General features: G+C 43.7%; 1 protein-coding gene across 1 annotated transcript; it reads right to left on the bottom strand.

Moving 5' to 3' along the window:
* Positions 1-586: 586 nt before the first annotated feature.
* On the bottom strand, positions 587-25767 carry LOC145361348 (dickkopf-related protein 4-like). The gene is made up of 4 exons (XM_080217019.1): positions 25648-25767; positions 20894-21044; positions 15132-15299; positions 587-837 (listed from the first exon to the last, which is right to left on the bottom strand). The coding sequence occupies exons 1-4, from the start codon at positions 25765-25767 to the stop codon at positions 587-589; spliced, it is 690 nt and encodes a 229-aa protein (XP_080073145.1).

The raw sequence follows: 25767 nt of genomic DNA, 5'->3' as shown, positions 1-25767 counted from the left end.
GTCCCTGGTACTGTGAGGTAGCAGTGCTAACCACTGTGCCACCCCGTGCCATCCCATGCTATTAATTTAACACTTTTAGCGTGTTTCGGTAATTAGAAGCAGTTTTCTGCTCCCACCCTCCCAAGCTAGGTGCCCATTGATGTATTCACCTTTTATGTATGATTCAGATTGCTTTGCACAAACACAGCTCAAGTTGAAAAGGACACAATGCCAAACTGTACTGCTGGACTATTTTCTCAGCTCAAATGACCATTGTATGGAACTTTCCCTTGACTGAAATACTGTATTGGTTCTGCCCTAAATCCTGTGTTGTCTGTTAATTCTTGAGACTGGGACACCATCTTCGTCCATCAAATAATTTTGACACAATCAGCTAATATTTCTTCCAACACACACACACACACACACACACCATGCTAGGCTTTAAGTGCTTCACCTCACAGAGCTCATTTTAATAACTTTTGTGTCCATTCAGATGCATTTTATGCTTTGTTTAAGATTGAAATTTACTTTTAACTGGTGCAAAAGCTGATCTTAGCAATTTGTGATGTCATTAAACCAAGAGTTTGGACTCGGGTCTCTTTCCCTAGACAGGTTGGCAGACCCGTAGCCTGTTGTTTTTTGATGTGCCTTGGTTTTGGTTACGGCAGGCTAATCCTGGGCCACAGTTGCATCGTTGGAAGATCTCCGGTCCCTGTGGGCCCTCTTTGCGAGCCCGTTTTGAGCAAACCTGCCCCTTTTCCAGTACAGGCCGACAAATCTTTGACCAGTGGTAACGAGCGCAACACAACCCAGGAGAACAGTCTGATGTTCGCAAGCATGTCTCTCCTTCCAATCCTGCAACATATAAAGAATATTTCTTATCAGTGTAAACTAACAAAAATAATGCATTTCTTAGTCAGCTGGTATGGTACATGCTGAACAGGCCAAGAAAAAATATTTGCCCTTCTACCTGCCCTCAGTAGTGTGTCATTGATGAATCAATCAATGCCAGCTATCTGTGTACAATACACAGCAGAATAAAGGAATAATTCATTTGGAAATGGTATTTTATGGTTTTGCGTGTATCAACTCCTTACCAAGTTTCTGGTCACCCCTTTATAGAAAGGATATTATTAAACTAGAAAGAGTGCAGAAAAGATTTACTAGGATGCTACCGGGACTTGATGCTTTGAGTTATTAAGAGAGGCTGGATAGACTGGGACTTTTTTCTCTGGAGCATAGAAGGTTGTGGGGTGATCTTATAAAGGTCTATAAAATAATGAGAGGCATAGATCAGCTGGATAGTCAATATCTTTTCCCAAACATCGGGGAGTCTAAAACTGGAGGGCATAGGTTTAAGGTGAGAGAGGAGAGATTAAAAAAGGGACCAGAGGGGCAATTCTTTCACACACAGGTGGTGAGTGTCCAGAATGAGCTGCCAGAGACAGTCGCAGAACTTTGTCTTTTAAAAGCTGCTTAGACAGTTACATGGGTAAGATGGGTATAGAGGGATTTGGGACGAGTTTAGTAGTTAAACAAAGGGATGTCATGGACAAGTTGGGTCGAAGGGCCTGTTTTCATGCTGTTAACCTCTATGACTAAGTGAAACTGAGCAATTCACTGTGAACCTATTCATACAAGCTATGAATCTGGTGTCAGCTACTGAACATTTATTCTTCTGAAGATAGTATCTTCATGTGTTTACTCACTGCCTTTGTACCAATTCACCAGAGTCATCTATCTTTCTAAAGTTCATCTTGTATTTTATTTTGAGTCATGGACAAGGAAAAATACCTTCAATGGTTCCTTTTAACATACCATTCCAAATGAATTTCTATGACATTTCATCTGACAAAGGCATGTCTCTAAAGCTTTAGAGCATGAATTTCTAATATTAAGAAAGAACTTGCATTTATGTAGCTAAAAGAGCTTGAAGTTCTGCCTTGTATCTAAGTCTTTGTCAAACTTGAGCATATATGTGTCATGGTTTTGATGTGAAGCACTCACTTGGAGGTGAGACTGACTCATTTTAGTTGGTTAATGTATCTCATTAGCAAACTTTCATTAATTTAAGTGGTTTACAATTATTTTCAGCTTCATATAGATTTCATTCCAAATGTTTCCCCATGTTAACACCTATCAATGGTATTTCAGCTTGCCCTGCTGTTTATCCTAGTGAGATAGGAAATAAATACTTCAAGAATTGGCTCGCAAAATCCAGGAGAGAAACCTTCACAAACTCATGAGCAACATCACAGAGGAATTATTTCATGAAATTAGGTCATCCCAAAACTATCCAAGAACTGGTGTATGAGATGCGCTTTCAACATATGCTACTGCAAGGTTAATAGCCTGAGAATGACCCTACAGTGAAAACGAAGATTCCACGGTTAAATATTGATGGTAAAATGAGAAGGTAAGAACTTTGTAAACATATCTCTCTGATGAGTTTTGTATTTTTCAATGCTTAACTGTGATCATAGTGCGAGGTTGCACTAGTGCCATCTATTTATTGCACTGTTTATTGCAGAATGAAAAGGTAAGAATTTTGTAATCATATCTCTGTGATGAGTTTTGTATTTTTCTCAGCTCAAATAGCAACAATGTGTTTGACCTTAACTGTGATCATAGTGCTAGACGGCACTAATGCAACATTGACTTAATTTGGTCGATTCAGAGGAGTACAGACAAGGGTAAACATCCACTAACATGAAGTTAATTCTATTTTAGCAGAGTTGCATGAATATTCAATTAAGGACACAACTGATGTCAATTGGATGAGCAAAGGTTGTGCTCACAAAACACTGGGACACATCATTATGGGTGATGTTGGAGCTGCATCAAAATGTAGCTCCAACATCAGCTGGACAATGTTCAGTAATAGAAATTGGAACATTAGTCCGGAGTTTCCAAGGGCTTAACCTTACAAGGTTTCAATTCCATTCTTTCAAGTCACCTCTTGAATGGAGGGAATCACTGGCTGATTAGCAATGTGACAGGTCTCAGCTATCATAACCATCCTTAACGACATGAGGATTTTTAATGGACTTACCTCAACGCAATAAGGGAGGAGAGGGACTCCCACCTATTGGGACATCCCTTTGTTTAACCGCTAAGCTAGTCCCAAATCCCTCTCTACCCATGCGTCATAATTGAATGCATTATTTGTTCAATGCGACATAAGGTCCAAACCTCATTAAGTGGGACGGTCTGGTGTGGACTGTGAACCCTACACTTTTGGATCCAAAAATGTGAGTGCCACACCCTTCTCGGCTCCCCCTGATATAAAGTCATGAGTTAGTAAGAGTCAGCACTGTAAGAACCTACAATGAGGGTAATGAGGATTGAGGATTCTCACCTGATGAAGGAGCAGTGCTCCAAAAGCTTGTGATACCAAATAAACCTGTTGGACTTGAACTTGGTGTTGTGAAACTTCTTATGGTAATGAGGATTTGTTTCAATAGCATGAACACCTTTGTTTCTTGTTCCTTATTTATTTGTGTTATTCTGTTAAAGGGTTTTGCTACTGTAAGAGGTTAAATTTTTCAGAAAATATAGGATGTTTAAATGTTGGTTGTTGGTAATCAGGTGTGTCTTTCCCATCTTTTTGTTCAATTTTGAACAATTTCTAAAAATAATGTTAACAAAGGGAAAGGTGGTCTGGGCAGTTTGATTGCCTATGGAGTGAGAGATGATTTTTACAAATTATTTTACCCCATAATTGCGGTAAACTCAGGGTGCTCTTTTGGCAGACTTTTAATGTGCAGAAGGCAGCAATTTGGCTCATTGATTCTGCACTGATCACAATCCCACCCAGGACCTATGCCCATAACTCCATACATTTACCCTCGCTAGTCCCCCTGACATGGAAGGACAATTTAGCATAGCCAATCCACCTAATCTGCACATCTTTGGATTGTGGGAGCAAACTGGAGAACCTGGAGGAAACCCACACAGACATGGGGAGAATGTGCAAATTCCACACAGACAGTGACCCAAGCCGGGGAATCAAATCTGGATCTCTGGTGCTGTGATGCAGCAGTGCTAACCACTGTGCCACCGTGCTGCCCAATTATTTGAGCAATCTTTGTTTGGTCTTCTATCCTGATATCTCCCCCTTTGACTCAAATTTTATCTGATAACATCATGTTTAGTACATTGGGACATTGTACATTGCTAATTATAGAATCCCTATTCGTCTGCAAAAGAACATCTTATCCAAGCTCAATCCCTTGCTCTAGCTCCATAACCCCACATATTTACCTCGCTAATCCACCTAGCCCACACGTGTTTGGACATTGAGGGGCAATTTAGCACGGCTAATCCACCTAACGTACACACCCTGGGATGTTAAGGGGCAATTTAGCATGGACAATTCACCTAACCTACTGATATTTGGCCTCTGGGAGGAAACCAGAGCACGTGGAGGAAACCCACACAGACACTGCAAGAACATCCAAACTTTGTACAGACTGTCACCCAGGCTGCAATTGGACCTGGTTCCCTGGTGCTGTGAGGCAGCAGTGCAAACCATTGTGCCACCTCTATATAAATTGTAAATTGTTGCTGGTAGCTGTGTGCACTGTGACACAATCAAAAAGAGAAAACGCCATGGAGCATTCGGATCCTATATTAGTTGATGTTATGTTATTATTTAGTAGTCTCTGTGCAACACTTCAGCAAAACCTAATAGTCCACAGAAAATATCTCAGCAATGTCTTAATCATTTGTGCCCATGCTTGACAGACAAATTAGGAGTATTACACATTAAAAAGTCTTGCATATCATCACCCTATTGAGAGTGTTTTGGATGTATGAAACTTAATAGCCAGTGAAATTGGCTTTCAAACCCTTAAAAAAATTGCTATCATAGGAATAATTGGACATTTACAACACCAGATGAAGAAATTTGGCCCATTGGCCTAAACCCTACCAACTCACCCATCCCGCAATCAGTGGGGTTCCCACCATGTAAATCTCCATCGGCCTTAGGCAGGATTTTACAATCTCGCCTGACCCAGGTGATAAAATCCTGCCCATTGTGTTTATATTGGTCAACAATGAATGCCTCAGTTTAATCCCACCTTCCAGCTCTGAGTCATTGGCCCTTCCAAATCATGGCTTTACAGGTAGACACCCAAGTTCCTTTTAAATGTGGTGAGAACTTCTGTCTCTATCATATTTTCAAGCAGTGAGTTCCAGCTCCCTTACCATCTCTAGGTTTAAAAAAAGTGTTTCTTAATCACCCCTCTAAGTTTAAGTTTATTTATTAGTGTCACTAGTTGGCTTACATTAACACTGCAATGAAAACACTACTGTGAAAATCCTCTGGCTGCCATACTCCAGTGCCTGTTTGGTTACACTGAGGGTGAATTTAGCATGGCCAGTGCACCTAACCAGCACATCTTTTGAAATGTGGGAAGAAACTGGAGCACCTGGAGGAAACGCATGCCGACATGGGGAAAACTCTGCACAGACAGTGACCCAAGCTGGGAATCAAACCCAGGTCGCTGGTGCTGTGAGGCAGCAATGCATGCCTCTGTGCTGCCCAAATCCTTTCACACTTACTTCCAAACTATTATTCATCTCTATTATTCACGTCCCGTCTTTCCTCAAGCTGTGGTCTAACTAGTTAGTGGTGTATACACTTGAAGCAAAACTTCCCTGCTCTTGTAGTCCGTGCTTTGTCCCAGCCAAGAAATAAATACAATGTCAAATGCTAACCACAGAAGTAGTGATCTTTTCGCTATTCAGCCAACCCATGCTTGATTGAACCCCAATCAAATTTTTTATATCAGTACTGAATTTTCTTAATTAGAGAGGTTGGAAAAACATTTCTTTTCTATAAACTGGGAATTTATAGAAAAGAAATGTTTTTCCAACCTCTCTAATTAAGAAAATTCAGTACTGATAAAAAAAATTTGATCTAAAACATTCAGGGCTCCCAAACAAATCTCAGATTCTATCAGTCTGCACTTCCCACTGCCTTGGCAAAGCAGCCAGCATAATTAAAGGCCCCACAGACATTCTCTCTCCACCTTCTTCCACCAGGAAAAAGATACAAAAGTCTGAGGTCACATACCAACAACTCAAAAACTGCTTTTTCCCTGCTGCTGTTAGACTTCTGAATGGACATACCTTGCATTAAGTTGATCTTTCTCTACACCTTAGCTATGACTGTAACACTGTCTCTATGAATGATTTTCCTATTTGTATAGCGCACAAGAAACAATACTTTTCCTTATATGCTATACATGTGACAGGAACAATTCAATTCAGATCAAATCTGTGCCGAGTGAATTAGTGTCCACCTCAATAGGGGTGCTCCAGTTAGCCTAAATGCTTGTGCATGAGGGAGTGGCAAAATTAAGGTTCTCAACAGTGATTGTGATTCAGCACAAAGTGAGAACAAGATCAAACTTGGCTGTGGAACCTCCTGCTGACATTCCAGTATAACAAATGGACATGTGGATGAATACCAGATGGCAATTGTTGCTCATGAAACAGCACTTAAGCAGAGCTTCCACAAGCTATTCTAATCTCCAGCTGTAACCTGAGCAAAAGATGAGAGGAAACCCCAGTGAAATGGCATGTGACAGAAGCTGACGAATCCCCCAACCCCTCAACAATTTTGCCTGTGTCTTTAGGAGACAAAGGAAGATAATTTGCCGTGGCGACGCCAACGTGAAAGCTTTTAGAAAAAAAACATGCCTGATGCAGCCAAACAGAAACCTTCCCACCTCTGTTTAAATGTATGAGATGTTGATCTGGTTTGGTATTGATTGCATAACTGTAGCATGATTCTTTTAACCCATCCAATATATGGATAGATAATGAATAATGGGATCTGTGAATTAATCTTGACACTGTACCATTTCACTGAAAAGTATCCCGTAACACCACCTGATTGTCTTTTTCACCAGTAGCTACATTACATAGAAGGTCCATCGGATGATTTGAGTCTTAGACCAAAACCAGCTAGTGATTTACTTAACTGAGAATAGCTAAATGGAAAATGCTCAAATCAACACTGTGTTCATGGTAATTTGCTACTGTTTTTGATTAATGAAGTCCAAAGTTGCACCCAAGCCAGCTTTCAACATAACCAGCGCCATGAAAATGGTTGCTAACGTCTTGAATGCTGAAAGGTTACCATGGCTGATTTGAAAAGTATTGTTTCTTGCACACTATACAGACAAAGCATACCATTCACAGAGAAGGTAACGAGAGAGTGCAGAATGTAGTGTTACAGTCATAGCTAGGATGTAGAAAAAGATCAACTTAGTACAAGGTAAGCCCATTCAAGAGTCTGACAGCAGCAGGGAAGAAGCTGTTCTTGAGTCAGTTGGTACATGACCTCAGACTTTTGTATCTTTTCTCGACGGAAGAAGGTGGAAGAGAGAATGTCCGGGGTGCTGGCTGCTTTACTGAGACAGTGGGAAGTGTCGACAGTGTCAATGGATGGAAGGCTGGTTTGTGTGACGGATTGGGCTTCATTCACAACCTTGTGGTCTGAGGCAGAGCAGGAGTCATACCAAGCTGAGATACAACCAGAAAGATTTCTATGGTCATCTGTAAAAGTTGACGAGAGTCGTAGCTGACATGCCAAATTTCCTTAGTCTTCTGAGAAAGTTGAGTCAGTGGATCACCTGGACTATTTGCTACCTGACAAATGGTTCAAGCAACTCGTTAAAGCCTACGTCAGAGGTTACTGACCACAGAGATGGGAGGCAATTGTCTTTGTCCCTGCTCATAGGCCTCAGACCCTGATGTCAATCAGCTTCATCACCTAAGGCTGGTTTGCTTTTTTAATATAATTTGAGATCCTTTGAAAACATGTTCGAACAAAAATTATGAAGAAACTAAAGTATTTTTAATTATACGGATCAGCCGCCATTTCATGATATCAAAGACTAACAATGTTTATTGAATCCTTGCGGTTGGGACACTTCAGAATAAGAACCCTGGCCATTTAAATAGCTAACATTAACCAGAAGGGGATCAAAACTCCAGTGTACGTTGATTGAATTTCACGTTCCCTGACTGAATTTCTGAGAATCAATAAAAACTAATGTTTATCACATCTGTACTATACTCAACAGTTTCAAAATACTAATGAACTAAGGTAGAAAAGATCCTTTATTTGTGACACGATTTCTGGGTGTACAGTCAAGAGTTAAGCAAAAACTTGTGCAGTCTGTTGTCAGGTTGATGGCCATTTCACATTCTAAGTAATTCACTTTCAACTGGGGAGACGATGGCCCAGTGATATTATTGCTGGATTATTAATCCAGAAACTTAGCTATATTCTGGGGACCTGAGTTCGAATCCCAGCACGACAGGTGGTGGAATTTGAATTCAGTAAAAAAAAGATCTGGAAGAAGGAATCTACTGGTGACCCTGAAACCATTGTTGATTGTCGGAAAAACCCATCAGGGTCACCAATGTCCTTGAGGGAAGGAAATCTGCCGTCCTTATCCAGTCTGGCCTACATGCGACTCCAGAGCCACAGCAATTGTAGTTGACTCTCAACTGCCCTCGGGCAACTAGGGATGGACAATAAATGCTGGCCAGCCAGCAATGCCCATGAATGGCGAATGCATAAAAAAAAAACTTGGGAGAAGAAAATAAACAGGAACGTGAATAAGTGAAAGGTAAATCTGTATCTCATACTGATCTTTGTCTTAAAAGCAAATTCCAGTATTACAATGGCAATTGGAAAGAAAATGCATTAAGTTGATGCCTCTCCATAAGTGTTTATGGAGGTCTTGCCACTAAGTTCTACAGGCTTTTTCACGTAGTGTTTGGCTTGATTACCTTGTGGAGGGCAGCGACACTCCAATGCAGTGATGTTTGTTTTAATAATGGGCCTGATTCCAAGCCCTGCAGTTTAACATGTGGCGAGACATTCAGAAGCTTCACCACACTCCAAAAGCAAACTCTCCACAAATTTAAGAAATTATAAACTTGTGGAATTAATTCACAAGATGCATTGACAAAGTTGTGGCTTAGGCTTCATGATTGCCAGAAGATGCTGGAAAAGTGCTTTGCTTCTGTATTAAATATGCTTACGAGATGAAGAGGGGACAACAGGAACAAAGTAGAAATGGTTGAGAGCTTCAAGTTTTCAGATGTCCAGATCACCAAAAACCTGCCCTGGTTCCTCCCATGCTGATTCTATAGTTATGAAAGCCCACCCACGCCTGTACTTTCTCAGAAGACTAAGGAAATTTAGCATGTCATAGAAAGCATTCTTTCTGGTTGTATCACAGCTTGATGTGGCTCTTGCTCTGCCTAAGACCACAAGGAACTACAAAAGGTCATGAATGTAGCCTAATCCATTAAGCAAACCAGCCTCCCATCCATTGACTCTGTCTACACTTCCTGCTGCCTTGGCAAAGCAGCCAGCATAATTAAGGACCCCACGCACACCAGACATAGTCTCTTCCACCTTCTTTTGTCGGGAAAAAGATACAAAAGTCTGAGGTCATGTTCCAACCGACTCGAGAACAGTTTCTTCCCTGCTGCCATCAGATTTCTAAATGAACCTAACTTGCATTAAGTTGATCTTTCTTTACACCCTAGCAATGCTCTGGCCAATCTTTTTGACAGCAGGTAATCATTACCAATCTCTTTGGCAGACCATATAAACTAACTCAGATTGACGAGGGGACAAATTAAAAGGGGCAGCCACCAAAACAAATTGGAAAGGAAATTTAAAACATCAGATTAAAATATGATTAAAGGGGTCAATAATGCACCTCAGTTCCTGCGGTGCCCAGTGGGCACGGATGGACCAGACAGTGCCCTCGGATACCGCATGTTCCCTCTCCAGGGACACCCGGCCGTGAATATAGCCGCGGTAGAGGGGCAAACAGTCGGGTTGGATGACTGACTGCACCCCTCCCACCTCTTTGATCATCCGCTGCTTGGACTTGTGGGTGGAAAGCTTTGCCAAGCCCATGAGCAGGTTCACGAGGAGGTCCTCCTCCTTTCCTTGGCCCTCCCACCAAGACAGGCCATGTAAAACTGCATTCAGGTGGCCTCTTAATGAGTTCAGTTGCGTGCTTGATTGTCAAACTGTCTAACTGTCACATGCCCCTGCCAGCAAAATGTTGCACGTTGGCACGATGATAACAGGTTGTGCACCTGACATATTTCCATGCGATTTCATGTGCATCCAGGTTGGCTGCACAACTGCTCAAGCAACGTCAATTTCTGGCCCAACTCTTGGTAAGTATATTTGAAATGTTGCTACATGTATTGGACATCTCCTTCCCCCTCCTTAACTCCCACATTTCCATTCTTTGTTCTCATGCATCTACCTTTCCACTCTCCAACACAGCAATTCTTGGTCCCAAATATTTGCTTTGTGTTCTGCCCTTACCCAAAGTACTGGCTGACTCTTCCAACATGTTTTGTTAACCTTAAGTCCCTTGTAGACAAATGCGGTATCTTTTCTGAGGTCCACAGATACGTTACCATTTTTTTTTAACTGCAGGTAGCAATGCTGAGTGTAAGACATCAAACATAGTACTTAGATGTGCCTAGCCAATGAGCTATTAAACTATGACATGTAAAACAGAATAAATCAATTACATTTTCTTGGCACCAATAATTGCCACAGGATTTGAAACCAACTTACGTCTTTAACATTGAAGGAGATAATGAATATTGGATTTCCACAGCTATAAAAATAAATTGTTTGGGCCTCATTCAAGCCAGATGGTAAGTAATTAAAAGTCTCATTGTCGTTAAATACTGAAATTACAAACTACCACCAGGAGAGCACTTATTGTGATTGTTGAGATAATATTCAAGTTTAGTGCTAACACTTGTATCATAGAATCCCTACAATGCAGAAGGAGGCCATTCAGTCCAATGAGTCTGCACCGATCACAATCCAACCCAGGCCCTATTCCCACAACCCCACATATTTACCCTGCTAATCCCCCTGACACTAGGGTCAATTTAGCATGGCCAGTCAACCGAAGCCACACATCTTTGGACTGAGGGAGGAAAGTGGAACACCTGGAGGAAACCCACACAGACATGGGGAGAAAGTGCAAACTCCGTAGATAGTGACCCAAGCTGGGAATCGAACCCAGGTTCCTGGTGCTGTGAGGTAGCAGTGCTGACCTTTGTGCCACCATGCCATATCAGAAGGTTGTTGTTTTGAGGTTCACCCTAAGATTAGGGATGACACATTCGTGATGTAGCAAGGACGTACTGCATTGTTGGAGGCCAAGTTTGCCCTGACAGACAGACACGCAAGATCCTGCCAGACTAAAGCAGAGTGGAGCAGCCCACTGTCAGAGCAACATTTATCCTCCTACCCATATTACTAAATCAAATGTTCTCGTCATTGTGCTCACTGCTGTTTGTGAGACCTTACTGTACACATTTCTTGGCCACTTTTCCCTGCATTGCAACCGTGACTTACATCTGAAAAATACTTAAATGGTGAGAGAATAGAACCCTAACAAAGGGGTCACCTTGACTGGAAACATTGGCCAGAATGTTACAAATGTAACACCGTAGGCAGCACAGTGGTTGACACTGCTGCCTCACAGCTTCAGGGGTCCAGGTTCAATTCCCAGCTTGGGTCACTGTCTGTGTGAAGTCTGCATGTTCTCCCCATGTCTGTGTGGGTTTTCCTCTGGGTGCTCCAGTTTCCTCCCACATTCTGAAATACATGCTGGTTAGGTGTGTTGATCCAAACAGGTGCCAGACATGGCGACCAGGGGAATTTCACAGTAACTTGATTGCAGTGTTATTGTAAGCCTTACTTGTGACACTAATAAATAAACTTTACAGCTGTTCATGCAGGTGGGATTTTCCCATCCTGCTGCACTGAACAGAGATTTGGCGGGTGCCAAATTCTCTGACTTTGCCACAGCGGGAGCCGCATTGGCATGAATGGGCAGCACAATCATGCCCATTTGCTCTATTCTCTCCACAGATGCTGTCAGACCTGCTGAGAATTTCCAGCATTCTTCTGCTTTTGTTTCAGATTCCAGCATCAAAAACACTTAATTGGTTGTAAAAGCGTTTTTGAGTTGTCTTGCTAGCAGTTTTGGAGGATGTCGAGAGGCTCGGCATGGTGGCTCAGTGGTTAGCATTGCTGTCTCACAGCACCTGGGACCCAAGTTCGATTCCCAGCTTGAGTCACTGTCTGTGCGGAGTCTGCATGTTCTCCCTGTGTCTGCATGGGTTTCCTCCCAATGCTCTAGTTTCGTCTGACAGACGTGATGGTTAGGTGCATTGACCTAAACAAGCACCAAGTGTGGCGACAAGGGAAATTTCACGGTAACTTCATTCCAATGTTAATGTAAGCCTTACTTGTGCCTAATGAATAATAAACTACTTTTTACTTTAACGGGTGCTTTGCAACCACATTTATCAAATGGTTTCAATAACTTTTGCTGTTATGAGTGAAGGGGGGGAGGGGAGGGTGCACCAGTATTCTGCCAGTCGCAGAAATTACATTTAACACGGGTTCCTGGAATCCTTGTTGAAAGATCATTTGTCAAAGTGGCCGTAACGATACAAAAAATGATGTTGAGTGGTTAAGGTTTCCATTGTTTTGAGCAGGATTAAAGCACCCAGTGTGACCACGGATGTGTCCAGATCTTTATACTCTCCAAGAGCTCCAATGTCATATGAATATTTAAGAAACGTAAGAAATAGGAGCAGGAGTAGGCCATCTAGCCCCTCGAGCCTGCCCTGCCATTCAATGAGATCATGGCTGATCTGTCATGGCTCAGTTCCACTTTCCCGCCCTCTCCCCATAACCCTTAATCCCCTTGCCTATCAAAAACCTATCAACCCGCGTCTTAAATATATTTAGCGAGGCAGCCTCCACCACTTCAACGGGCAGAGAATTCCAGAGATTCACCACCCTTTGAGTGAAGAAGTTCCTCCTCAACTCCATTCTAAACTGCCCCCCCTTTATCTTGAGGCTGTGCCCTCTAGTCCTACTGTCCTTTCAGAGCGAGAAGAGCCTCTCCACCTCTATCCTATCCATCCCATTCATCATCTTATATGTCTCAATGAGATCTCCCCTCATTCTTCTATACGCTAACGAGCACAAGCCTAGTTTATTCAGCCTCTCCTCATAGTTCAACCCCCTCAACTCCGGTATCAGCCTAGTAAACCTCCTCTGCACTCCCTCCAAGGCCAAAATATCCTTGCATAAGTGCGGCGACCAAAACTGCACACAGTACTCCAGCTGTGGCCTCACCAGTGCCCTGTACAGTTGCAGCAAGACCTCCCTACTTTTATATTCAATTCCCCCTTGCTATGAAGGCCAGCATCCCATTCGCCTTCCTGACCACCTGCTGCACCTGCAGGCTGGGTTTTTGTGACTCGTGCACAAGGACCCCGAGGTCCCTCTGCACTGTTGCATGCTGCAGTTTTTCGCCATGTAAGTAATAGTCCTTCCTACCATTATTCCTACCAAAGTGGACAACTTCACACTTGCCAACATTAAATTCCATTTGCCAGTTCCTGGCCCATTCGCCCAGCCTATCTAGATCCTTCTGCAGACTTTCTACACCCTCCGCACAATTTGCTATTCCACCAACCTTGGTGTCATCAGCAAATTTCGACACCATACACTCGGTTCCCTCCTCCAGATCATCTATATAAATGGTAAACAGCTGAGGCCCCAGCACCGATCCCTGGGGCACTCCACTAGTCACCAACCGAATAGCACCCATTGACCCCCACTCTCTGCCTCCTATTTGACAGCCAATCCCCTATCCACGCTAACACCCTACCCCCAACTCCATGCCCCCTGACCTTCTGTAATAACCTCTTGTGCAGCACCTTATCAAACGCCTTCTGAAAATCAAGAAACACCACATCCACCGGCTCTCCTCTATCTACCGCCCTAGACACATCCTCATAGAACTCCAATAAATTCGTCAGACACGACTTCCCCTTAACGAAACCGTGCTGCGTCTGCTCAATCAAACAATTCTCCTCAAGATGCCTCGCTATTTTCTCCTTGATCACGGATTCTAACATTTTACCTACAACAGACGTTAAACTAACCGGCCTATAATTCCCTGCCTTTTGCCTGCCACCCTTTTTAAACAACGGCATAACATTAGCCGTTTTCCAATCTTCCGGCACTTCCCCGGAATCCAGCGAGGTTTGGAAAATAATCATCAAGGCATCCACTATCACCTCCGCCATTTCTTTCAGAACCCTTGGATGCATTCCATCCGGTCCTGGGGACTTGTCCACAATCAGTCCCTCCAGTTTGTCAAGCACTGCCTCTCTAGTGACAATAATGTCATTCAGGCCCTCTACTCCTACCATCTTTCCATCGCTAACACCCGCCAAACTATTCACATCCTCCTCCGTGAAGACCGAAACAAAAAAGTTATTCAAGGCCTGAGCCATTTCCCCATCCCCTACCACTAAGTCCTCCCTCTCATCCTCTAAGGGTCCAACGTTCACCCTAGTCAGCCTCTTCCTTTTTATATATTTATAAAAATTCTTACTATCCTTTTTATATTTCGCACTAGCCCAGCTTCATAGTTTATCCTACCCTTCTTTATCAACTTCTTCGTCATTCTTTGTTGATGTTTAAACCTCTCCCAATCCTCTTCTCGCCCACTACTCTGAGCTACTCTAAACGCATTCGCTTTTAATTTAATACTCTCCTTATCCACGGCTGATTATCTCTACTCCTACGATCCTTTTTAACCATCGGAATAAATTTCTGCTGAGCACCAAGAAAGATCTCCTTAAAGATCCTCCACTGTCCCTCAGCAGACCTACCTTCCAATGTGCTCCCTCAATCAACATTTGCCAATTCCTCTCTCATCCTATCGTACTCCCCTCTGTTCAAACAAAGGACACAGGTCCGGGAACCCACTTTCTCCTCCTCCATTTGCATCAGAAACTCCACCATACAATGATCACTCTTCCCAAGAGGATCCTTCACCACAAGGTCCCTAATTCTACCTGCCTCATTACATAACATCAGATCCAAGATAGCTTCGTCCCTCGTCGGCTCCGACACACACTATTCAAGGAAACTATAATATTTAGCCCGGGGGTGGGGGGAGAGAGGGGAGGTGGTGTAAAAACTAGCTAAGGCAGAAGTGGCACAGATCGACAGTGGGTATTATTACCTTTGCTCATTTGTGCTTTGTCCAGCTTTTCCTTTTGATTCTTCTGCCGCATTTCCTTCACTTTCCCACCATTGGGTTTCTTGGGCCTGTTGCTACCCTTCGCTTTCCGTGCTTGTGTTGCCTCAGATGGCACCTCCGCCGCCTGCCCTTCTGATCGTACGCACACATCTGAGACGGAGGAAACAAAACACACGTCTGTCAAAAACAGCCAACGCCCTTTCCTTCCCCACCCTCTCCCCCCACAGCCTCCACCTTCCCAAGGGATCAATCTTCTCAAAACAATTTCAAGTGCTTTACCACAAATCGTGTTCACAGGACATGGGCCGCTTTTGAAAGTAACTTTATTGTCTGACACTTTAAACAGTGGTAGGTGTAGACTTACGCTGGATGCAGCTGGATGAAGAAAAACAGTGCCTTCAGCTATTTGAGGGGGGTGGGGGAAGGAGATTAAGAATAAAGATACTTTATTTTTTTCAGAAGGTGTATTCCCAAGCAAATTCCTGATGAAACATGAGCGGAGTTAAAGATTCAACAAGAGGAGACAGCCAATTTCCTGTGAGAATAAGCAGGTTGGTCACAGAAATTGCATTTGGTTATTACAAGTGTGTTCTTCCCCCTATCCTGTGTATGTATGATCATTATGGATTATTATCTCATGTCGCAATGCTCTTTTTCCTTGTTGTCAGTCTGTTTTTCAGCACGATCTTCCCAGTTAGAAAGCAGCTGCCCTCTTCACAAGCCCCTGCCAGTGTAACAAATCGTCAATACATCATTTTCCTCAATCTTCCTTTCTCACCCCTCTCTGCTCCTGATAGCTCATCCTCATCCCTCCATCAGCCAACTCAAGAACAGCTTCTTCCCTGCTGCCATCAGATTTCTGGATGGACCAACCTCGCACTGAGATAATTTTTCTCTACACCCTAGCTTTGACTGTAACTTCCCTCGGACCTCCCCAGGAATCAAAGCCAGCATCTACCCAGAGTGTAGAGTTATCCCTGTTTGCAACCTGACATCTATTCAAAAGAGATACTGATTACATGATCCCTGAAGCGTGTGTGGTTTCCAGCACCGTGTTAGAAAAAGATTCTTTACCACATGCTGAAGGGTTTACTTGTTTATCAAATAGCCATATTGATTATCCTTTTGGCTCGACGGGCCCATCTCTGGATCTTTCCATGTAACAGTTAGCCACATCTTGGTTAAAGATAATTGATGAGGGAAGAGCTGCCTTGAATGAGGGTGGGCACAGTAAGAAGTCTCACAACACCAGGATAAAGTCCCAATAGGTTTATTTGGAATCACAAGCTTTCAGAGTGCTGCTCCTTCATCAACCTGATGAAGGAGCAGCACTCCAAAAGCTCATGATTTCAAATAAACCTGTTGGACTTTACCCTGATGTTGTGAGATTTCTTACGTGCCCACCCCAGTCCAATGCCAGCATCTCCACATCTTGAATGAGGGTCACCATTCGTCAGAATCTTCACAGGATCAGCCAAATATGTACTGTGGCTACAAGAGCAGATTGTAGGCTGAAAATTCTGAGAATAATTGCCTCCTGACTCCATAGAGCTTGTCCACCACCTATAAGGTACAAATCAAATGTGTGATGGAATACTGTTCACTTGTCTGGATGAGTAAACTCCGTCAACACTCGAGTTCAACAAAGCAGCTTGCTGGATTTTCACTCCATCCAGCAGCTTAGACGCTTACCTCCTCCACTACTGCAGCTCTGTATGTCACGTTAAAGAAGAAACTCCCCCAAACCCCCTTTGCCAGCACCTTCCAAACTGTGACCACTGCCACTCAGAAGAACGAGGTCAGAATATGCATGGGAACACCACCTCCATACAAATTCCCCTTCAAGGCTCATAACCTCCTGACTTGGAATTATTTTTGTTTTATTTATTCATTAATGGTATGTGGATGTCGCTGGCTAGGCCAGTATTTATTGCCCATCCCTAATTGCCTTCAAGAAGGTGGCGGTGAGTCCATGTGTTGTAGGTACACCCGCAATGCTGTTAGGGAGGGAGTTGCAGGATTTTTACATAGTGACAGTGAAGGAACTGTGGTATAGTTCCAAGTCAGGCTGATATGTGTCTTTGAGGGAGACTTGCCAGTGGTGATGTTACCACGCATCGCTGTTCCTTCACTGTCACTGGGTCAGAAGCTCCTTCCCTAACAGCATGGAAGGTGGATCTACACCACATGTACTGCAGCGGTTCGAATGGGATTCAGCACTACTTTCGCAAGGACAATCTATGGTGGCAAGAAAGAGCAGCATGGTAGCATAGAGCACTGCTGCTTCACGGTACCAGGGACTCGGGTTCAATTCCCAGCTTGGGTCACTGTCTGTGTGGCATCTGCACATTTTCACTGTGTCTGCATGGGTTTCCTCTGGGTGCTTCAGTTTCCTCCCACAGTCTGAAAGACGTGCTGGTTATAAGAACATAAGAAATAGGAGCAGGAGTAGGCCATCCAGCCCTTTGAGCCTGCCCCGCCATTCAATAAGATCATGGCTGATCTGTCGTGGCTCAGTTCCACATTCCCGCCCTCTCCCCATAACCCTTAATCCCCTCTCTTATCAAAAACCCATCAACCCGCGTCTTAAAAATATTTAGCGAGGTAGGCTCCACCACTTCAACGGGCAGAGAATTCCAGAGATTCACCACCCTTTGAGTGAAGAAGTTCCTCCTCAACTCCGTTCTAAACCGCCCCCCCTTTATCTTGAGGCTGTGCCCCCGAGTCCTACTGTCCTTTCTGAGCGGGAAGAGTCTCTCCACCTCTATCCTATCCATCCCATTCATCATCTTATACGTCTCAATGAGATCTCCCCTCATTCTTCTAAACTCTAACGAGTACAAGCCCAGTTTATTCAGCCTCTCCTCATAGCTCAAGCCCCTCAACTCCGGCATCAGCCTAGTAAACCTCCTCTGCACTCCCTCCAAGGCCAAAATATCCTTGCGTAAGTACGGCGCCCAAAACTGCACACAGTACTCCAGCTGCGGCCTCACCAATGCCCTGTACAGCCGCAGCAAAACAGGCACCGGACTGTGGCGACTAGGGGACTTTCACAGTAACTTCATTGCAGTGTTAATGTAAGCCTTACTTGTGACAAATAAATAAACTTTTAGGAAATGCTGGCTATGAGTGATTAAAAAAGAAAAGAGAGCTGCGACTGTAAGTGTCAAAGGATCGGAGTGGGAATTGCAGACTACTTTATTTATTGAGTTGGCAAAGCTGACAATGTACCTCCAAAATGAGACAAATTTACTCAGTTCTCACTAATTTGCCATTTAATCAGCAAAACGCTGCACCACTAGAGAGACAGTGCTGAGCGCTTCACTGTGGGTGGGTCAGTATTGAAGGAGCACTGCACTCTGATAGGGGAGGGGGAGGGGGCGGGGGCGACAATTCTGAATAAGTGTTGTCAGTCGAGCAGTACTGCAGACTGCACCATTGAATGTACAGTCCCTGTGTCAGAAATCTGTTGTAGACTTGGTGTTTTATAGAGGTCTCTGAGCAAGGGGCAAATTTTGAAGTCACTTACCATGCCATACAATATTCCAGACTGTATGGTGTACAGTACTTCAATTTTCACATTGATTTTTCTGGACAAAAATTGTATCCGGGAGCCTAACTCTGGCTTTAACATTGATTCTCATGGATAACCGTTCTTCACTTAAAGGGGTTTCGCTTAAAGTGCTGATTTTCAGGAACTTAACTGTCACTTTAAGTGAGGACTCCCTGGACTCACTTTGAGTCAGCTTGATGGAGTATAAAGAGGAAACTTAAATCACTCACAGCATTGGTAATTGGCCCGACTGTACAGAGACTGACTTTTGATTTTGGCATCTGAAACTGTTGTTTGAGCCCTCTGAAGAACTCTTGAAAGTCAAACTCACTGTACACCTGAGTTTGCCTACATCAAAGGTACATGTAATGAGTAAGACCTCATGATGTATTTATTCCAAAATTCTTTGAAAGCAGTCTAATCACATCAATGGTTGCAGTTGCTTACTTCAAAGATACTTCTCTTCTCAACCAAGACTTCCTGATTCAACAGTCTTTGAATCCTTTGAGAATTCGATTTATTAATCCCCTTTCTGTATAATAATTAATAGATCCCTCTGCATAAAGAAAATTATCTTGGCTGATGTCCCAGTCATTTATCTCCTCGCACAAGAATTTCGTGTTGATAAAGGTTAGAAGTTTAAAGCAGAAGATGAGCCAAGATTCTTCTGTGTCACCTCACCGCTTATCTTGGAGAGCCCATGCTCCAAGACACAAGAAAGTTGAGGTATTAACCCTTAACTTGGGGTGTTTTACAATAGCCACTTAGGTCTTGCTAGCCTGAAAGTCAGGTTTTACTGAGGGAGTGTTTCACTGTTGAGAGGCACCATCCAGAGAATGTTAAACTTAAGAGCTTGATTTACTGCTAAGGCATGTAATACAGCCTGGGGGACATTTCAAGTACATACCCCCTTCACCCATGTAAGTAGCAGATTTGCTGCACTTTGTGCTTCCATTCTCCTTCTGCCAGCAACTAAGGATGTTGACTGAGCTATCCTTTATATTTTCCTTGCTCCTAAAGAATTCTGTTAAAAGCCAGGGTCACAGAACAAAGGAAAGAGTCTCCATTAAATGGTTGCATATTTATCAATTCTGTGCTTGGCAGGCGATGGAGTTTGAGGGTTAGTGAAATTATTTTAACCATTTCTCGGCCTTTGGGTGAATTTGGGCGACAGTCAGTTTGATGGAATTACACTGATTTCCATTCCCCCAATCTCTGGTGCATCATTTCAAAAGTGGATCTTGAGCAAGACTTTGGTTGGATTTGTGGCCCTCAGTGAACAGTGAGAAGGCAACACCAGACAACATGGTCTTCACTTTCTGTCGAGGGGTATGGAAAATGCACTGGAGTATAGCATTAAGCACAGTAAGAAGTCTGACAACACCAAGTTAAAGTTCAACAGGTTTTTTTGGTAGCAGGTTAAGTATAGCGTTAAGGCAGAGGATCAGCCATGATCATTTTAAGTGATGGAGAAGGCCCAAATGATCGACTCCTGGTCCTACCTTCTATATTTCTATGAACTAGGGTATTACTTTAACACTGACGTTCTGATGGTTACTCCAGCTTCAAAGTAATGACCACCCAGCCGTTCAATTAGCTAGTAGTGACCTAAGGAGTCAGGTTGCAGGTTTCCATTGACTTCAAGTCAAACGATTGAGCTACCTTAACTCTAGTGCAGTTCCTTGTGTTGGAATAGTGCAAGGAGGGTTTTACTCTGGGTGCGGGTGGCACAGTGGCCAACACTGCTGCCTCACAGCCCCAGGGACCCAGGTTCGATTCCCGGCTTGGGTCACTGTCTGTGCGAAGTTTGCACGTTTTCCCCCGTGTCTCCGTGAGTTTCCTCCGGGAGCTCCGGTTTCCTCCCAAAGACGTGCAGGCCATGCTAAATTGTCCCTCAGTGTCGGGGGGAGTGCGTGGCATTATGGGGATAGGGCCTGGGTAGGATTGTTGTAGATGCAGAATCAATGGGCCGAATGGCTTCCTTCTGCACTGTAGGACACTATGTGTCCTGTGTTATTCCAACACTATTTGGAATTGTCCAGCTTCTCCACAGAAGGACTGATACATGGTAAACAGCTAGAGCCAGTTTGGCTGGAATCCTTTCAGACTAATATACGTTGAGCCTACTTCACTTTAACATGGCGCTGCCTGGCGAAATGTCATGCTGCTGCTGCTGCTGTTGACTTCTTACCATTTAAGCAGTGGCTCCCCGAGCAGCACATTTCATCCCGCTGGCACCGTCTCCTTAGCTTCCTGCAAGCGGAGCAGATGGGTTGCTCATGGTGGGAAGTGAGGCAGAATCTCCCAGGGCCACAATCAGCATCAGCCAGACACCGAGACTGCTGAAAAGTGAATCAAAAACATCAATTCAGTGAAGAATTAGATTGAAGCTCCAAAAAAAAATCAGTGGTTAAACCATAACACAAAAGACAAAGGAGCAGAATTAGGCCACTTGGCCCATCAACTCTGTTCCGCCATTCAATCAGGGCTGATATTTTTCTCATCCCCATTGTCCTGCCCTTTTCCTCATAATCCCGATCCCCTTATTAATCAAGAACCTACCTATCTCTATCTTGAAGACACTCAATGACCTGACCTCCAAAGCCTTCTGTGGCAAAGGGTTTCACAGATTCACCACTCCCTTGCTGAAGAAAGGAGAACCCAAAACTATGAATGAAAAGGCTTGGAAGAGATGGTGCACCCAGATTTTGTCTGCCTTGAGCTACCTCTGCTCCTGTGATCCTCCCATCATCCACGGCAACCTGACTTGTAATCCATCATAATGGTCTTATAAAAATTTGATACAGTTAACAACCATGTGAAAATATGTAGAGAGGAACAGAAGAACCTGCACTTTTTTGCTCCAGAATATGGAGCTGTAACAAATGTAACTTCTGTTTTAAAGGATCGTCCCTTTAGCCTGAGGTTGTGCTCTCTGGTTCTAGTTTTCCCTATTAATGGAGCTGTCCTCTCCACGTCCAGGCCCTGCAGTATCCTTTAAGTTTCAATAAGATCCTCGCTTATCCTTCTAAACTCCAACGAGTACAGACCCAGAGTCCTCATATGATAAGCATTCAGAAAAAGAGGAAAGGTCCCTCTACACTGTCCCCATCAAACACTCCCAGGACAGGCACAGCACAAGGTAAGGTACAGAGTTAAGCTCCCTCTACACTGTCCCCATCAAACACTCCCAGGACAGGTACAGCATGGGGTGAGATACAGAGTAAAGCTCCCTCTACACTGTCCCCATCAAACACTCGCAGGACAGATACAGCACGGGGTTATATACAGTCATAGTAGGGTGCGGAGAAAGATCAATTTAATATAAGGTAGATCCATTCAAAAGTCTGATGGCAGCAGGGTAGAAGTTGTTCTTGAGTCCTTTGACATATATAACCTCAGACTTTTGTTTTTTTCCCTGACGGAATAAGGTGAAAGAGGATATATAGAGAATATCCACCTAAGAAGTCCCGTTTTCCAGGTGAGGCGATGGTTAAAGATCTCCAAGCAATAAATTGTAGGGCAGACTTTGTGTCGGATGTTTATCTGTGCAGCCAGCAGGTGGTGCTTTTTATGCTGGTTCAAAGTTGTGAATTGGCTGCAGTCCAGTGGCCCAGGTAATGATTTAAAACCCAACCTTCCATCCACACTAACCACATCCATTGAGCTCTTCAGCTCAATTCAGTGTAACTGCCTGGAATAATTACACTGCTGCATGGATTGTGCTATTCCATCAGCTTAACATCTTTTACTCTGTCTATGTGTGTGTGTTTGAACAGAAAGTCAAACTGAAGGCTACATTTTTCAGATAGCACGTTTGAGAGGCAGGGTCTCACTTGCTGGGATCACGCATTCTGTGTTGTTCCAATGAGAAATGGATGGGAAATTGGTGCATTTCATTCCTCCCTGTGCAGATCACCCATCCTTGTTCTGACCAGAAGGGTTTGACTTAAATGGGCAAATTATTCTTCAATTCCTGTCCATCTAATTTTAACCCCTTCCCCCAGCAACGCACAGAACAAATTGCTCCCCCCCACCCCCTCCTGCAGTTGAAATTGATTCGACATCAAACGTTACTCCATCTAGAAGGACAAAGGCAGCAGATACTGGGAACACCACCACCTGCACGTTCTCCTCCAAGCCACTCAACATCCTGACTTGGAAATATATCGCTGTTCCTTCGCAGTTGCTGGGCCAAGTTCCTGGAATTCCCAACCAAATGACATTGTGGGTCAACCCACAGTTCGTGGACTGCAGCATTTCAAGAAGGCAGCTCACCACCACCTTCTCAAGGGCAACTAGGGATGGGCAATAAATGCTGGCCAGCCACTGACACCCATGACCCACGAATGAATTAAAAAATGTGTACATTGATTTTCAGAAGGCATTTTGACAAAGTGACATACAGGTGATCAAGCCTATGGAATGAATGGGAAACAAAATTGACTAATGACAGGAAAGAAAAGATTGTGGCTGGAAGTTATTCAGGCTGGTTGATTGTCTGTAGTGGTGTCCCAACACTTCTCAGCGACCTGGACGTTGGTGTTCTGAGCAATGTTATAAGGTCTGCAGATGATGCATTTGGCAGAGCAGCAGACAGTAATAAGGATAGTCACAGCCATTAGGAAGGTGCAGTGAGCAGAAACATGGCAGATGGAGCTCAGTTCAGAGAAGTGTGAAGTGATGCACTTATGGAAAGACAGTTCTATAAATGGCACCATTTTGAACAGTATAGATGAGCTGTGAGTCCTTGGTGTCCCTATACAAGTTGATAAGATTGTTAAAAGGCAACTGAGTTACTTGGGTTTATAAAAAGAATAAAGTAAATCTTGCAGAAACTGTACAAATCACTGGTATGGTGTCAGCTGGAGAATTGAAGATAATTCTAGGTCCCACATTTCAGCAAAGGTTATGGAATCATAGAATCCCTACAGTGCAGGAAAAGGCCATTCGACCCATCAAACCTGCACCAAAAACAACCCCACCCAGACCCCTCTTTCTGTAACCTGCAAATCCCCCTGACACCAGGGGACAATTTTACCATAGCCAATCAACTCAGGCTCACACAGCCACCTCCTGGAAGAGTTGATTTCAGCAGCAAATTGCAATTCCCGCTTGGAAGATCACAAATTATTCTCGCAAGTGAACTTGATAGTGGTGGGCTGTTATTTCACTGAGCCAAGACCTAGTTTTACCTGTTGGCGTTATCATGGGGAGGGGGCAGGGTTGGAAATGAGAATTAATCAAAAGCTCAACTTTATCTTTGGAGTGAGTTAGGGATAGGGCTATTAGAATAGTCATGTCATTGAGGGTAGGGTTTGCAGACAGGACGAGTCATCAAATCCCTACAGTGCAGAAGGAGGCCATTCGACCCATTGGGTCTGCACTGATTCTCTGATGGTGGCACAGCGGTTAGCACTGCTGCCTCACAGCTCCGGGGACCTGGGTTCGATTCCTGGCTTGGGCTTTGTCTGCGTGGAGTCTGCACGTTCTCACCGTGTCTGCATGGGTTTCCTCCGGGTGCTCTGATTTCCTCCCACAGTCTCAAAGACGTGCTGGTTAGGTGCATTGACCTGAACAGGCACCAGAGTGTGGTGACAAGAGAAATTTCACAGTAACTTCATTGCAGTGTTAATGTAAGCCTTTCTTGTGACAAATAAATAAACTTTATTTTAGAATCTTACTCTAGCCCTATCCCTGTAACCCCACACATTTACCATGGCTAATCAATCAACCCAAAAAAATATTGGGACGCTAAGGGGCAATTTAGCATGGCCAAAACACACAAATCCAAATTAACTCATATTTTTATCAAGTGTGTGTAGTTTAGGAGATTGTATGCGGTGACTAGGGGATTTTCACAATAACTTAATTGCAGTGTTAACATAAGGACTCACATCATTGCAGTTAGGATTGACACAGAGAACAATCATTATCTCGGAGCTTCGGGTTACGATGAATATAAAGATAATTTTGCAACTATCAAAATTTTCTTACCCCCAAAAGAACCTCAAGTTAGACCTCATGCCCAACTTTTCATGGCGATTCTCGGTGTACATCACAACTCTGTAAGAGTGGTACAGTTTAAAATGCCTGCAAGCCCCGTTTCCTCTGTGATTCTCATTAGATTGACTTTTAGTTCTATCTAAAGCTACCCTGTCTACTTTATCAGTGGCAAGGATGTGTGCGGCAATTGATAAGTCTCAATGATCTTCTTAAATTTTGCATTAAATTTTTAAGCCTTAAAGTTTTTTAAAATTATTAGTGTCACAAGTAGGCTTACGTTCACACTGCAATGAAATGCAAACCAGCGTCCCGTCCATTGATTCTGTCGACACTTCCCGTTGCCCCGGGAAAGCAGCCAGCATAATTAAGGACCCCCTGCACCCCGGACATTCTCTCTTCCACCTTTTTCCATCAGGGAAAAGATATAAATGTCTGAGGTCACGTACCAACCGAATCAAGAACAGCTTCTTACCTGCTGTTGTCAGAATTTTGAATGGACCTACCTTGCATTAAGTTGATCTTTCCCTGTGCCCGAGCTATGACTGTGACACTAAATTCTGCACTTTCTAATTTCCTTCTCTATGAACGGTATGCTTTGTCTCTAGCGTGCAAGAAACAATACTTTTCACTATATGCTAATGTGACAATAACAAATCAAATCAGATCAAAATCAATGAAGTTACTGTGAAAAATCTCTTACTAAACTTCACTAACTAAAAGTCCTTCTGAATACTTGCTGAAGTCAGACCCTGGAGGTTACAGCCAGAGTTAGGGTTGGTTGAGCCACCCAAAAAATCCTGAGCCCAATTTCCCACCTGAATGTCTTCCGTCCCTTTCTGTTTTGGAGGTAATCAGGTTCCCAGAACCTGCCCACTGGATGGTGGGTACCACAATGATTTGTGTGTTCTCTGCACTGGGAGAACTCTGGAAGTCACTCACCTGCTTGGTGGGGACCTGTTCGATTTCGGTGGAACTCCTGATGGTGTTTGAATCCAGCACCAAGGCGGTGAGGTGAGCCGAGAGGCAGCCAAGGAACAACAGCATCACCGCACAGTCCAT

This window comes from Carcharhinus amblyrhynchos, chromosome 34 (genome assembly GCF_965287045.1).
Source record: "Carcharhinus amblyrhynchos chromosome 34, sCarAmb.v2.hapA, whole genome shotgun sequence".
Lineage (NCBI taxonomy): Eukaryota > Metazoa > Chordata > Chondrichthyes > Carcharhiniformes > Carcharhinidae > Carcharhinus > Carcharhinus amblyrhynchos.
Note: the sequence above shows the minus strand (reverse complement) of the source record. Positions and strands in the feature narration are given on the sequence as shown.